This window comes from Betta splendens, chromosome 12, assembly GCF_900634795.4.
Source record: "Betta splendens chromosome 12, fBetSpl5.4, whole genome shotgun sequence".
Taxonomy (NCBI): domain Eukaryota; kingdom Metazoa; phylum Chordata; class Actinopteri; order Anabantiformes; family Osphronemidae; genus Betta; species Betta splendens.
Genome location: NC_040892.2, coordinates 13,874,473 through 13,888,679, shown reverse-complemented (window position 1 = coordinate 13,888,679; position 14,207 = coordinate 13,874,473). Strand labels below are relative to the sequence as shown.

At 38.3% G+C, this 14,207-nt stretch overlaps 1 protein-coding gene across 11 annotated transcripts in view; it reads right to left on the bottom strand.

Annotated features, from left to right (window-relative positions):
- Window positions 1-14,207, bottom strand: part of cacna1bb (calcium channel, voltage-dependent, N type, alpha 1B subunit, b) — a 114,394-nt gene that overhangs the window by 4,503 nt on the left and 95,684 nt on the right. For 4 of the 11 annotated variants that reach the window (XM_055513551.1, XM_055513553.1, XM_055513555.1 and 1 more), the window contains 14 exons: window positions 13,949-14,014; window positions 13,465-13,556; window positions 13,199-13,349; window positions 12,767-12,894; window positions 11,790-11,886; window positions 6,990-7,095; window positions 6,756-6,863; window positions 5,406-5,515; window positions 4,932-5,074; window positions 4,439-4,568; window positions 4,217-4,327; window positions 2,984-3,022; window positions 1,409-1,660; window positions 77-280 (listed from right to left, as the gene is read on the bottom strand). In XM_055513551.1, coding sequence (XP_055369526.1) covers window positions 77-280; window positions 1,409-1,660; window positions 2,984-3,022; window positions 4,217-4,327; window positions 4,439-4,568; window positions 4,932-5,074; window positions 5,406-5,515; window positions 6,756-6,863; window positions 6,990-7,095; window positions 11,790-11,886; window positions 12,767-12,894; window positions 13,199-13,349; window positions 13,465-13,556; window positions 13,949-14,014 — 1,737 coding nt within the window. Of the gene's footprint in view, window positions 1-76; window positions 302-1,407; window positions 1,661-2,983; window positions 3,023-4,216; window positions 4,328-4,438; window positions 4,569-4,931; window positions 5,075-5,405; window positions 5,516-6,755; window positions 6,864-6,989; window positions 7,096-10,682; window positions 10,780-11,789; window positions 12,669-12,766; window positions 12,895-13,198; window positions 13,350-13,464; window positions 13,557-13,948; window positions 14,015-14,207 lie in introns of those variants that run through there. The other 7 variants (XM_055513552.1, XM_055513558.1, XM_055513556.1 and 4 more) reach the window with 6 other exon arrangements.

Sequence of the window (14,207 nt, the reverse complement as noted above, 5' to 3'; positions counted from 1 at the left end):
GCTATTTCTCAGTAGATAAATCCTTTTTATATGTAATACATATGATAAATGTATATACTTTTACTTAATAACTTGCCTGTTTAAGCAAAGCAGCTTCCTGTCCCTCCCCCGGAGATGTGGATCGACTGGGACCAGCTGACTTGGCATAGCACTGTTCTATGCCACCATAGCGCTCGCAAGAGTAGTAGCGCTGCTTCTCTCCTGCTGAGGAGTGGTGTCTCCTCTCATGGGGTCGGCCACGGTCCCGCTCTCTCGCCCGTTCTCTGGAGGAACCTTCGGCCTGGAGAGTTTGTAAATTAACCTAAGGGGCATCAGCCTTATAGTGTATTGAGCAGGTGAAAACTGTAGCAGTAAGCATCACCTTCTGTCGCATGATGTCAATAAATCTTAAACAAGACAACTCTTAATACTCTTGAAAGATGATATATTGATGTAGAAATAAAGCTTCTATCTGTTATTGTTTAAGATTAGGCTGCACTGGTTGCACTCTAATTAATTCAAATGTAGCAGGATAGATACAGTACAATGCACTGAGCATACAGTAGGCTATAGAGTGCATGCTCTAACAATGCACAGCAGTAAACACCCAAACCAATCAATCATCATCTTGTAGTGACAGTGAACTCCCATGTTTTAGATTTAATTTATGTTGTACTCTGTAGCGCTGCGACTATCTCCATGTTTATGAAATATGAAATAATGTGCAATAGAATTGCATTACATCTTTAATTAAAAGCACATTGTTCTTTTACTATGTATGGGTGCAAACATGTTTCTCTCACAACTTTGGGTGTGTGGCTGCTCTTAATTCCAAACTGACATTGAAACAATGATCATAGAAACACAAACGCTTATTTATAATTCTGGGAGGCCTTTCTCTGTTGTGGTTCCTCTCTGTTTAATGGACAGAGAGAAGGCATCTGGATTTTCTGTTATTTCACTAAGACGCACCCATAAATTGCTGTGCTCAACCTGTCTTCTGTGGCCTTTCATGTCAGCAAAAAAGTATACCCCCTACCGCCAGTGTTAGCACACAGGCTAACTGTGATGGCAAACAAAGCCTGACAACACCTGCTCATGCTGCAAAAGCTTGAGAATCAGAATATGTATGAAGAGGATGTAATTGTCATCACTCCATTACAACACAATCATGCTAATTATAAAAATGTGCAATTGGCTAAAAAATTAATATATGATACTGGTGGTGTTCTGCGACATTTAGTGTTGGGTCCTTTACTACTATCATACAATGACACAGTAGCACAATTATCTGTACAATTGTGTGCATATGTGATGATTCATATACTGCTGCAACATAAAAATTTGCTCTCTGTGGAACGAACAAATGTTTATCCTCGCTTGTCTCATCTTATTTATAACAAATCAGGTTGTGAAGACAATTCTCACCAACAGTGCTGGATGCCTGCACTGACGACGCTCTATCCAGCGACTTTTGTGTTTTGTCTTTATCCCGCCGTCGGTGGCAGCGGTGGTGGTGATGATGGTGGTGGACTCTGTCGTGCCCCTGGACTCCTGTTTCTGTCAACGATTGGGCCTGCTTAGGCCTTTCCAAGTCATATTCCCTGAGCTTGACATCCTGATGGTGCTGCGGTGTAACAGAGGATGCAGAGCGCCGTATAGGACTAACGTCAACAATCAGCTGAGTATTGGAAAAGAAACGGACAAAGGCAGGATAAGAAGTCAAAGTAGAAATATTAATATTCACAAAACATAGGCATGAACAGCAACGTTTTGTCTAAAGACAGTTCGGTAGCCATCTTCTGCAGGACTTCCGAAAAAATTGGGAAGAATGAACAGAAATCAATGACATACAGTAGTCAAACCAGCTCGAGAACTTTACTTTTTTATCTATGTATAGGATTTTACACTATAACGTAGAGTATTTCTATGGAATAATACAGTACTTGAATAATGCTTTGAGGACACAGACAATTAACCCACCAAGTTCCACTACCAGGTGATAAACTAGTGTGAGAGTGAAACTGGAACAGCAGCTATTACCCCACCTGCTGGTTACTGCATACATTACATTACATTGTAATGATTTAAAATAATAGTTCTTGGACTTATTAGATTGTACATATAACAAACAAACAATAAGAGTTGGGAGGCTAAATGCTATTTAGGGCTGTAGTTCTCCAAATGTATTCAGACACATATTGTATAAGATGAACTGTGTCTGTCTTTGCAGGCAGAGGTTGTGTATTTGGCTGTTCCTTCTGTTCCTACCCCCGAATTTGGTCTGTGGCTACAGTCAAATAACAAGATCACAACACTGAAGGAAAGATTCACGTTAAAGTAATTATATCCAGTAGGCAGTCTTAAATTCTTATTTTTTAGATAAATAGCAGATCAATGGTGAGATGGTATTCATAAAAAAGATAACTCCAATGCTACACCTTGAAGGGAACAAGTGAGAAACCAGAGATGAAACTGATTTATGGGATCCATTTTTAAATTTGACATGTGAAAAATAAGATTTTAAGACTGACATAAAATCAAACGACATAAGCGATTTGACAGAAAACAATCACTTTAAAGCAGGACAGCTACGGCACTGCTCCTGTCTTGTACAATAACACTCACACAACTCACAAAAAACTACATGCTACTATACTACACATAAACAACTGTATTTGGCTAAATTGTAATACAGTAATGCTGCAGTTAAGGGTTGTAAAATAGGCTGAACATGCCCTGGATACACAAACAAATAGCTGTAAAGGGCAGAAATGTGATTATAGATGTATGTGTTGCATGTAAAATGTCTATTGGCAGTGCCATGGAGTGACTAGTGTATCACATATGTGGGATGGTGTGTACTATCCATTAAGATGAGAGGAGCATGGGGGCAAATCAACCAAGAAGAGAACAACAGGAAACGAGGGAGGGTATGAGAGGAAGGGGGAGAGGAAGTAAAAGAAGAGAAAGGAACAGAGGTGACACAACAGGTGGTACATACTGCAAGGTGGGTCCCAGGGGCGTGGCGAGGGTGGCTCCGCTATCAGACAGCACACACAAGAGGGAGGTGGGCAAACATTAGCAGTGGGCATTAAAATTGGTAGCAAAGGGAGACAGAAGAGGAGAAGAAGAGACTAAATAAGAAAACTGCTGACATTCTTTTTTTCTACTGACTACAAATTATATTATATCAAAAAAAAGGAATTAACAAAAGTGAAAAAATAGTCGCCATTTTAAATTTGAGATTTTTCAAGGATTTCTTTACAATGAAAAATATACACTATATTTATCATCTAAGAGAAAAAATGAGTGAAAGATCAAAATGCAGCACAAACAAAAGCAAATGCTAAATGTTCTGGGAGATATCAATGTGACATAGAAAACAGACAAATGTTAAACAGACAAGGTCAGACACACATAATCCAGGAAACACAGAAATAATTAGACATCCATATGCAGCAGATACAAGCAGGTTTCATTGGTTGCAACATGCCAGTAAAAAACTAAAAATTCTACAAGCTGGGTGACAAAACGATTAAATAAATCCATTACTGAAGTAACATAATAGACAGTGTTTACTACAATAAAGATATACAACACAGTAGGTGAGTGCAAATAGTGAATGAAATGTGGAAGCTTTATAAATAAAACAAAATATAAAGAAAGCATTTTTAAAATTACAGTTCAGTCTGTTCATGGCCATTTTTGTTTAAGTTAAAAGGGTACAAAAACTGAACAAAGTCAGAGGGTGAAATCTGTACAGAACCTAAAATACTGTGCTTGTTATATATCAGTACTTTATTACAGGGAAGATTATCGGAAATCAATCCTTATATCCAGTCTTTATGCAAAGAGAGGATGTTTAATGGTATTAGTAAGCACAACTATAACTATACATAATTAACTATACATGATATACTGTATTAATCAAGTTTGTGTGAAGTTTAATATTTCTATCTTTATCCTAAATTTTCTCCATAGTAAAAGCAATACATTCAGAATTAACTGACTGTATGACTTAGTGTAAGCAGCAGTGAGCTAACAGGATCTGTCTACGGTATCTACGTTTCAGTATCTCCTCTGCCTTTTACAAGGTCTGTTACTGTACTAAGAACCAAAATATCTAAGGTGTCTGGAGATTCAGCACCTAATAATTTAACCATGAACAAACTAATAAGATGTTTTTGGTAAAGAGTAGATCAAACAGCACTTCATTGTGAGCTACAGAGCTTACATAGTACTCAGCATTGAGTCTGGGAAGAGAAGCTGCTCTGTAGTGGCCTTCGAGGCTGGGATATCCCTCTGTGTCAGAAGTGTTTTCCACATGTTTCACTTCAACACATTCCTGAAAAGAAATAAAGAAAAGATCCTGCGCTTAAAGACATCACAAATGAATCTGAATTCACAGAAATGTAGATGGTAAAATAACATTTTGCTGAGTTACAGTTTTCTGTACCTGAGGTTCAATGGCATATGGAACATCTTCTGACTGCCCCCTGTGTAGTTTCCTTTGAGCTTTTGGCTTCTGTGCAGCCTGAAAAAAGTCTCCTGATCGCGAATGTTTAATGGCATTCATCTGTTTTTTTCTGTAGATGGAGAAACACAAGCTTTAGCACTAATTACACTACGTGTGGTTTTACAAAATGATTTCGCATTTCTTTACTTTGGACCAAAATAATAATCATCTACCATGGATAAGACATGCAGTATACTGAAGAGTAAGGTCTTAAAAAAATAACTGAATTTAAGACATTTACTTTACAAAATTAAATTTAACCTATTAATATGCTTTAAATTAATAATTAAAAATAGTTAGCTTTTAGGGACAACCATTCATCAGATACCTTGTATACTGTACAATACATGTATGAAATGTACCTAACTTTACAGCTGCCAGCACTATGTCCCTGTAATTACAGTATTATGTTTCTAATTTAAAGTCTACTCACACTGTGTTAGGGGTTGGGGCCTCTGGCTTTGATTCTGGTTCAGGCTGGGGGGAAAAGAGCTCTTTGGGGCTGCAGATTGAAGATTGTACTTCCTGTAGGTGCGTGAAAGGCAGCACGGGACGAAACAACGCACCCAGTTTACTCTGCAGCACAGATGAACAGTAGTGGTGACAGAAAGATTATATAAAGTTACAATCAGAGTTAGGCATTAGCACAGAGATGTATACACACTGAGAAGAACCAGTTGAATCTGTATGAACTGTAACAGTCACAAAGAGGGAGTCTACTGAAAAGAATCATGTAATTTATTTTATCGTTAGTCATAGTCCTCAAGTTGCTTTTCCTTTGAACCAGTATAGAGTAATTAACAGTAGAGATATTATTTTCCAATTACAAGCTTGAAAAATGTAAAGTAAAAAACTATATGAAGTATTGCCCTTATTTACTGTGTCAGAAAAGCTTATATGGTTTTACCTGAGTTAGTCCTGAAGAATTATGCTGTTGTAGCCTTTTGGTACGATTCTGCTTATAGTAGTCAAAGATCATCAGAGCAGCATAGACCTTCCCCACTGTCAGCTCATTGTCTGAAGAGGAGACAGAAGAGTAAGAGGCAGTTCCTCCACATGAGCAGTAGATGGTGCCAGATGAACAACAAAGCAGAAGAATAGATGTAATTTCCCTGTGTGCATTTGTGTGTACAGAATGTCCTGGTGTGGTTGTGTTGCTGGATCATACAGGAGAGTCCCTTTCTCTGCTTACAGCACACCAGATCCAGATCAGATGATCAGGAAGCATGACGTTTATACCTGGCCACAACCACAGGTTTATTGATAGATTATAATGTTTGTTGGCTGCTACAGTGCAGTTTTCTCTCTCGTGTGTCCTATACCTCCCTATGCAGCCCGTCTAGATTTCAACACTGCAGGTCTCCACCACCTCCATCCTTTGCCTCACTAGACCATTGCATCCTCTCCTAGCACCTGACTCCATGAACCACTAGTAATGAGTCTGAGTAGTCTTTTTCCTAACATTCACCCAGATTCCTCTGCCAGTGTCACCATTCACCACTCTTCTCCTTAGTATCACATCCTACAATAATGTCAGTGTCCATTTTCTGTTAGTGATGGGGGGTTTTCCCTGACTAATTCCTAGAGTCCAGAAGAAAAGTCTTTAATACAAACCCAAACTACATTCCAGAACAATCTGGCTACCGTGGACCTTGCTCAGGTAATTTACAGACTCAAGGTGTTCAAGGTTCAACTTTCAAAGTGAGGCCAACTCGCAACTCAAACATATAAACATACCAAATCTGTTGGTATCTCCAGCCAATGGACATTTTTCTGGTCTTTCCCTGTCTGTGTCTGTTGATCACCTACATCTGTCTGCTGTGTATTTAAGGTTCCCTCCCTCATGTCTCATTGTTGGTCCATTATACTATTAGGTTGGTGGTACAGTATGGTCCCTGCGATGTTTGTTTCTCTTTCATTTAGTAGATATTGTTGTGTTTAGGTGTTAATCCTGTGGGAAAAGTCAAGTTGTGTGGTTAAAAGCTGTGTTCTGTGTTTAGTCAAAGTTTAGCATTAGCAGTGGTTTTGGATTGACATATGTTTCGTTCTAAAACTTTTGTCCTGCCAGTCAGTGATTCTTAGTTAATCTCAAGGCCAAGCAAAGGCCACGCAAATAGCAGAAATAGGCAGGGACATTTTGCAATGCAGAGCTAATAAAGACAACCAACTTTAAAACATGATGTGTACATGACAAAATATTTAATATGTACTGTGTGTATTAAGCAAACACATTTAGGAAAACTGATCTGTGGCTCACATTTATGTGGTGTCACCAGCAGGTTGATGGTCTTATGCGATAAGTTGGGCCAAACTCGATTTATTTCTCTCTTCAGGTCAGCATCACACAATTGCTGTGCCAGAACCCCTGGGGATGTGCACACAAAAATGTCTCATTAAATCTGCAGTGCAACCATCAACATTATTCACATTAACATCAGAGCTGTCTCTGCAGCCATGAGGGATTCTGGATTTTGAAGTTTTAGTTTCGCACCAGATGCCAGTTTGATCTCCAGGGCTGTGCGAATCAGGGCCATGAGCGTAGACGTGAAATGCACTGTGTTGTCATCTGCAATGGGCATGTTCATCTTCACCAGTCGCTGCAAGAATGGTAACAAGAGAGTAGATGAACTATGAACAACTACCTCCTCAGGATAATCTGATTTACAGAGTTCACTAAACATAAATGAAAGGGTCAACTGTTCTGGTTGCAAGCCAGATGAACAGACTGAACCTAAAATACTGACACACTTTATCTACTGTATTGTTTTATTATTAAAATAGGGACAATGAGACATGCTAGGGCTAAAAAACAATTATTAGCATTATAAAAATATAAGACTGTTTTTAATTTAATCAGTACAAATGTTGTCTTTATGTAATTTAAACACTTTTTCAATGTTGTGAGTCCACTTCCAGACCGCCAGAGGGCACTCTGGCTCACGTGGCATTAAGGCTCTCTTGGTTGGTTGTTTGTTTTTTCATTTCCTGTCATGTCATGTCCTGTTATTAGGTTAATTAGAGTCACCTGTTTTAGTAGGTATTTAAGTGTCTGGTTTGGGTACAGTCTTTGTTGGTTCGTTATTCCTATTCCTTGTCTATAGGTGTTACATGGAGGTTGTTTTTAGATGTTGTTTCTGTCTTGTGGTCCAGTCCTGTCCCTGATCAAGGTTTGTCTAGTCTTTGTGTTATCCTTGTGTTTTGTGCATTGCATGTTACATGTTGTCGTGTCATCGTGCTCCCTGTACAGGTTTGTGTGTTTGTTTGGAGTGTGTTAGATTTTGTTTTTTGCATGTTCTATGTTCTTAGTAGGATCTTTTGTTACTCAGTGAGTTGTATGTGTTAGTTTGCATTCTTAATTTCTGCCCTAGCCTGCATACGCAGTGACCTTAGTTTGTATTGTCCTTTCTGTATGTTTTATTATCAAACCATTTATCGCCAGTCCTGTCTGTGGGTCGTTGCATTTGGGTCTTCCCTCCCAGTACAGTTTCTAGGCCTTTGTAGCCTGTTCCCCACTCATAGTGAGTGTGTTTTAAAATACCGTTCAGTCCTGTTTGACCCTTGGTTGCAACAGCAGTATACTGTTCCAAGTCTAGTTTGACCCTCGCGTGTAACATTCAAACACATTTAATTAATCATTTGGCAACATATACAGTTTTTAGACATCTAATTTTGGCGTTTCAGTTTTACTGTATAAACCCTAAAGATATAATATGATTTACTACTTTTAGTATTATGAGTGAAAAACATTATTTCAGAAATAAGGAGCAGAACATCCTTCAGTTTGAAAGTAATAAATGAAATGGAATGAAAACTTGCCCAAAGTATCTTCAGGTGATACTTGAAAAATTTGAATATCATGCAAATGTGAATTATTTCAGTAATTAATAGAATAGAACAGAACTTTATTTGTCATTGTAAAAGTACAATGAAATTAAGAGTTCACCTAGCAGTTCACAATAAAGAAAGCTTTATGTAAAATATGGAATAAATAGAAAAGATAGAAAGATATCCGCATTTCGAACAGATTCAGTAACAAAATGGAACAGTAATATTTACACACATCTGAATGAGGTATTGAAATGTCACAGTAATATTGCACATAGGTGTTTATATTGCACATCAGAATGGGGTAATGACTTATTGTTTGTTTGCAGTTCGAATAGCCGAGGGAAAGAAACTGTTACTTGAGTGGTGTGGGATAATGCAACTTAAAGGTGAAATTAATATGAGATAGACGCATTACATGCAAAGTTCAACTTGTGATTAGTCATAATTGAGATTATTATGGTTTACAGCTCATGAAAACCCAAAATCCACAGTCTCAAAAAATTTGAATATTGGGAAAAGGTTTAATTTTCTAGGTGAAAAGGGCTCCACTCTAATCACGGCTTTAACTATCTTGTTTTGCATGTAAGAAGTCTACATTATATCATGTACAGTATTAGTTTTACCTTTTTAAGTTACTACTACTTTACTTTTAAGTATTACTGAAATAAAAGGTTTGCACGATATTCTAATTTTCATCAATCACCTACTGTAAAAGTAAGTGTACATTTTGTATAGACTAAGTATTCAGTAATCTCAGTATTATCTGAAAATTCATTTATTTCATCATTTTATTTAGAAACTTGAATTGTACTGCTATAGTCAAGTAGTAAGAAAACATCATTAGTTATTTTGAACAAACTTAAATGTTCATCAGCAATTGATCGAAAAAAATATATAGTGCTAGCGTGGATCCATGCAATGCAAGGCCTCTGGATCAGTGCTGCATTTAAATTCAAATTCAAGTTTGAATTGTGCACCCAACTCATTCACAGTGACACTGAAGAGGGGTGGAACCAAAATAAAGGAAAAAGATGAGGAAAGGGAATGACAAAGGTGTAAGGATTCTGGAAGCAAAACAGATGACAAGAGTAGACGCTACGAGACTGAAAGGGAACGTTGATGTCCACACTGGATAGCATCTATTCTATGCACATGCAGATAAAACTTTGTGAATGTGGGTAAAAGGATGTTTAAAAAGAGTGTGCACAGCCACATATACACACATACAATGAAAAAAGAGGACAGACATCTTTAAAGTGGGAAAATCATCATTCAACAAACAGCGAAGTTTAGCCCAAGGACAGAAACTGAAAGTAGAAACTGGAGGATAACAGGGACAATTCAGGGGGAGATGTGATCGTTGAGAGGTGTTGCACCAAGGCAACAGGAAAAATACAGGAATCATGCTCTAGCACTCTGCCACTCTCACTGTATCTTTGTTCATGACTCCCTGTCAATTCACAAAACAAGAGTTATATTTGGAAATGCAACAGCGTCAGAGCAAGACATTTTACAGTAACTGGGGCAAGGGCAGGGCTGTTAAATCTGATTCATTTCGACAGCTGTGCACGCACTGAAACCACTGACATTAAGACTGCATGCTAAAAGGTATAAGAGGCATCTGATAAGGCCCTACCTGAAGATTGTTCAAGCAGAAACCCTAGACTTTAGGGTTTCTTTAGACTTTACTTTGTATACTACTTGGCAGTGTCCCATAGACACATAACATATTAGCTTCCACTAACATCAGCATGGGAAGCCAGTGCCGTCAAGTGCCTCATCATCCAGTGGTGAGAAATCACCCATATTACAGCCTACATTCATGTATAATCCTCATCCATGATTTCATACCACAATTTCAAATTAGGCAAAGAAAAATGAATAAAGATCATTTCTTAAAAATACTCTGAATGGGATACCTACTGTATAGAAGCAGATATTTACAAATCACATGCTGTCTCAAGCACACCAGGAGCAACTCAATTTGTTGATTGCTGTAGTTGCCTGACAGTGCAATACATACTCCTACTGGAATGTGATAGGACAAACCAAACATTTAAACTAGATCTGTGGTTGTTACGTAGGTGTCATGTTAGATTCTGTTCTTTGTTCAAGTGCCTGTGTCAGCTGTGAAATAATCAAACATACACTGTGAGCTGTTGTTGAAAGGACAAACCCTAAAAGGTCAAAGGTACAGTTTGTACCTCTCAGAGCAACATAAGATCACAGAGGTTTTGATTACCAAAAAAAAGCAAGAAAGCAGCAGGCCCATAAAATGACTGACGCACTGAGAGGAGTCTTAAGGTGGCTGAAAGGTCAAAGCAGGGAGGTAAAAAGGAGGAAGGTGTAATTCTACCTTATAGGCGACTCGGGGTGGGCATTTCTTTCCCAAACCTAGTGGAGGGGACATGTCGCGAAGCATCTTGTACATATCACGGTATGTCATGCGGCCACTTCCCCAGGGAAAGACGGTATGGGCAATAGAAGGAGAGATGAAGGTTTCCCAAGGTGAGATGGTATCAGGATTAATAGGGGTAGGGGATGTTGCATTATAGGCAAAATTAAAGAGAGAGAATAAAAAGAAAAAAAGGAGACACAGAAATCCTTGTTAATAAGATTTCCAGGATATTGTGATTTGGAATGCCATCCCAGCTTTATTTATTAATTTAGGAATGGATCCCAAAAGGCAGACGCACAGGAGGAAGCTCCAAAGAAGATTCCTCGTGAGATGCTGGATTAGGAGAGCCTGGTAATAGAGGTGTATTTGGTAATGAATGCATTTCACCTCAAAGGAGTACTCCACAGTAAATATACAATATCAAAAAGTCTCAAAGATTATCTGTAGACCTGAATAATAGACATAGTACCTACAGTAGTCCCAGTGGTAACCACATTTCATCAAGTGTAAACCACTCACGAAAAATACATTACAAATGTAATACGGTTTTAGTAAGTCTCAAAATCTTCTGTGAGCATATCTTATTTTATGGGGTAGTGAAAACACTAAGTAATTTATGTGTCAATAGTCATTACTTTAATTTTTTTTTTTAATTGTAGGACATGTTCTTCCTATTTTATTGTAAACCTGCCAAAGACTCTGATATTTTCCAATTTGCAGTGGAGTATTCTTTTAAGATGCACTCTGCAGTAACCAACTGGAAACAAAGCAACAATGCTCTTTCTTTCTTCACTTCACTCTTCTTCACTCTTCTGTTTAATTGCGGGATAATATATTTTGATTTTAGACATCCCGTCTGATGTGTGTTGCTTTAGCCTGACTTGCGGCATTGTTTCCTGCCTTCGTCATGGTTACCTGTTAGCTGGTAAGTAGAGGATCAATGCATGTTTGTATGCATGAGCGGTCAGGTCATTCTTTGGCACCGCAGGGAATGAGAACAGGCATTCACAATCTAAAACCATCACAGTCCCTTTAAAGACAAAAGAACTGTGTGGGAGTGCAAACCTTATAAGCCACCCTGTTAGGGCACTTCTTCCCCAGACCCAGGGGAGGCGAGATAAAACGCAACAATTTGTACATATCCTGATAGCATATCCTCCCACTGAAAAAGATGAGACATGTGGTTAGGTGACAGTGTCATTCATTACTGTCCATCTATGTATACTATACCAAAATGTCATTACTATAGCTTGCTAGTTGCTTCAAAACTTTGTTTTTTTATATTTGTTTATATCCAGATCTATTAGTTCCAGTCAGACTGCTGGACATAATGCCAGCTGTCACTTGGTAAAATATGTTATTAATTACTTTTTTCTCTAAACCCCATGAATCTCCAGGACATTACTCAAAACTTGTACTAAAAAAAAGTTAATTAATTAATTAATTATTTTAATACAGTCTTAAAATACAGGACTGAATGTATTGTGTGTTGCGTTCCGACATCATGATGAGTTAAAGCAGTTGGAAATATGCTAACTTTACTAGGCACAGCTCTTTTATATTCGGAAATAAATGATAATTCCTCCCCGTAATATCTGTCAAATGGTGGCAATTTCATCTTTCACATTTCACACCTTTTGACTCACTGACAAGGCTCTGAAGGTGAAGCCTTTATTAAACAAAATGAGCCTTGCATAATCTTAAACAGAATACTACTCACACTGTCTCACCCAAATTTTGAATTGAGCTTCATAGTAGTGTGGGTTTATTGTTGGTGCCATGTGTGTCCCTGTTGATGAAATACAAATAGTTTCCCTTTGTACCACGGTGACAGACCGAGGAGCCTTGGATTTGCATCAGCCAACACTCTAGGCTCACGCTTAATGCCATTCATCCGCTACTGGTAAGATGGGATTGTTCCAGTCATTGTCACCCTGCTGGAAGCTAGAAGTCATTTTAGGTTCTAGGTTCTACTTCAGCTCTCTTTTCACAAATCTCATGCTGGAAACTGCTTCTCCAAAGAAAATAACAGAAACACCTACCAGGCAGCGGGGTCATACTCTGCCCACACCCGAATAAATTCATCAAGGTGATGGGGTCCCAGGATGGAGGCATCCCTTGTCAAATACTCAAAGTTGTCCATGATGACAGCAACAAAGAGATTCAACATCTGATGAATTAAATACGAGAAACAAAAGAGGAAAAAATTACCCCAGAGTGATTGTAATCTATCTCTGTGGTTTAAAGGAGTGGTACTTAGAGGCATCACAGAATTTGCAGGTCATTTGCATTTTCTTCCAATATTTCTCTTTACTTTGTTCTAACTAACAATTACAAACTTTGTTCTAACAGGATTCCAAATTTTCCAAACTCAGTGCAAGAAGACCTTATTTAGTGTGAACTTTGAACAGTGTCTACTCATCAGGTCATCAGTAATACAAAATGATAATGAGCTATTATATTTAATATTTTACCAGAAACGAGCAAAGGAAAATGAAGGAGACAAAGTAGAAGTACGCAAAGTCACTTCCGCACTCCTTTTCTGTAGTTCCTGAATGTTTATCACACTGGCGGTTACTGAGACATGCTAACATGATCTCGTGCCAAGCCTCTCCAGTCGCACTCCTACAAGACATACAAATCACAGTAACACATGTGCTTTAAGAAAATTTGAACATTGCTCACTGATGGAAACACAGGTTAGTAATGAGTGGGAATTACTACATGAAGGCAGAATTACCTAAAGAGAAGCGTCAAGGCCTGGAAAAAGGTCTGAAAGTTGTTGTGTTGATTTATGGCAGTTTCGTCGTTCAATTCGATGTTACCAAACACCTGAGACACAAGGAGAGCAGTTGGCAGTTACTGAAAGCTCAAACTCCAAACTCAACCCAAGCATTCCCACAGGCTTCTTTTTAAATATTTATTTGCCTCTTGGCATGTCCATCCATCTATTCTACTAACTACTGATTGCTGTTTCCAGAAATTTACACACACACACACACACACACACACACACACACACACACACACACACACACACACACACACACACACACACACACACACACACACACACACACACACACACAAATCACTTATGTGAGAGTTCATGAAGCTGCAGCCAGCAGCCTCATTATTGTATCTGATTGTATCTAAATTTTCAACAGAAGGACACGTGACTAAGTTAATTGTGTATTTGTCCAGTTAATTATGTCACCACTTACCTGCATTCCAATGATGGCATAGATGAAAAACAGCATAGCAATGAGCAGGCAGACGTACGGCAGAGCCTAAACAGCAAACACAGAAATGCTGATCTGGAACAAAATATTTGCACAATGCCTTCGCAACAAAAGACCATGCTATACTTTGCAGGCAAGAGACATTTATTGTAATTAAATAGTCACATTTTAACACTGTGCAAGTACTGTCCATTTTTCTTGGACTTAAAAGCTATCCACTGATGTTAAAGCTGCTGAATGG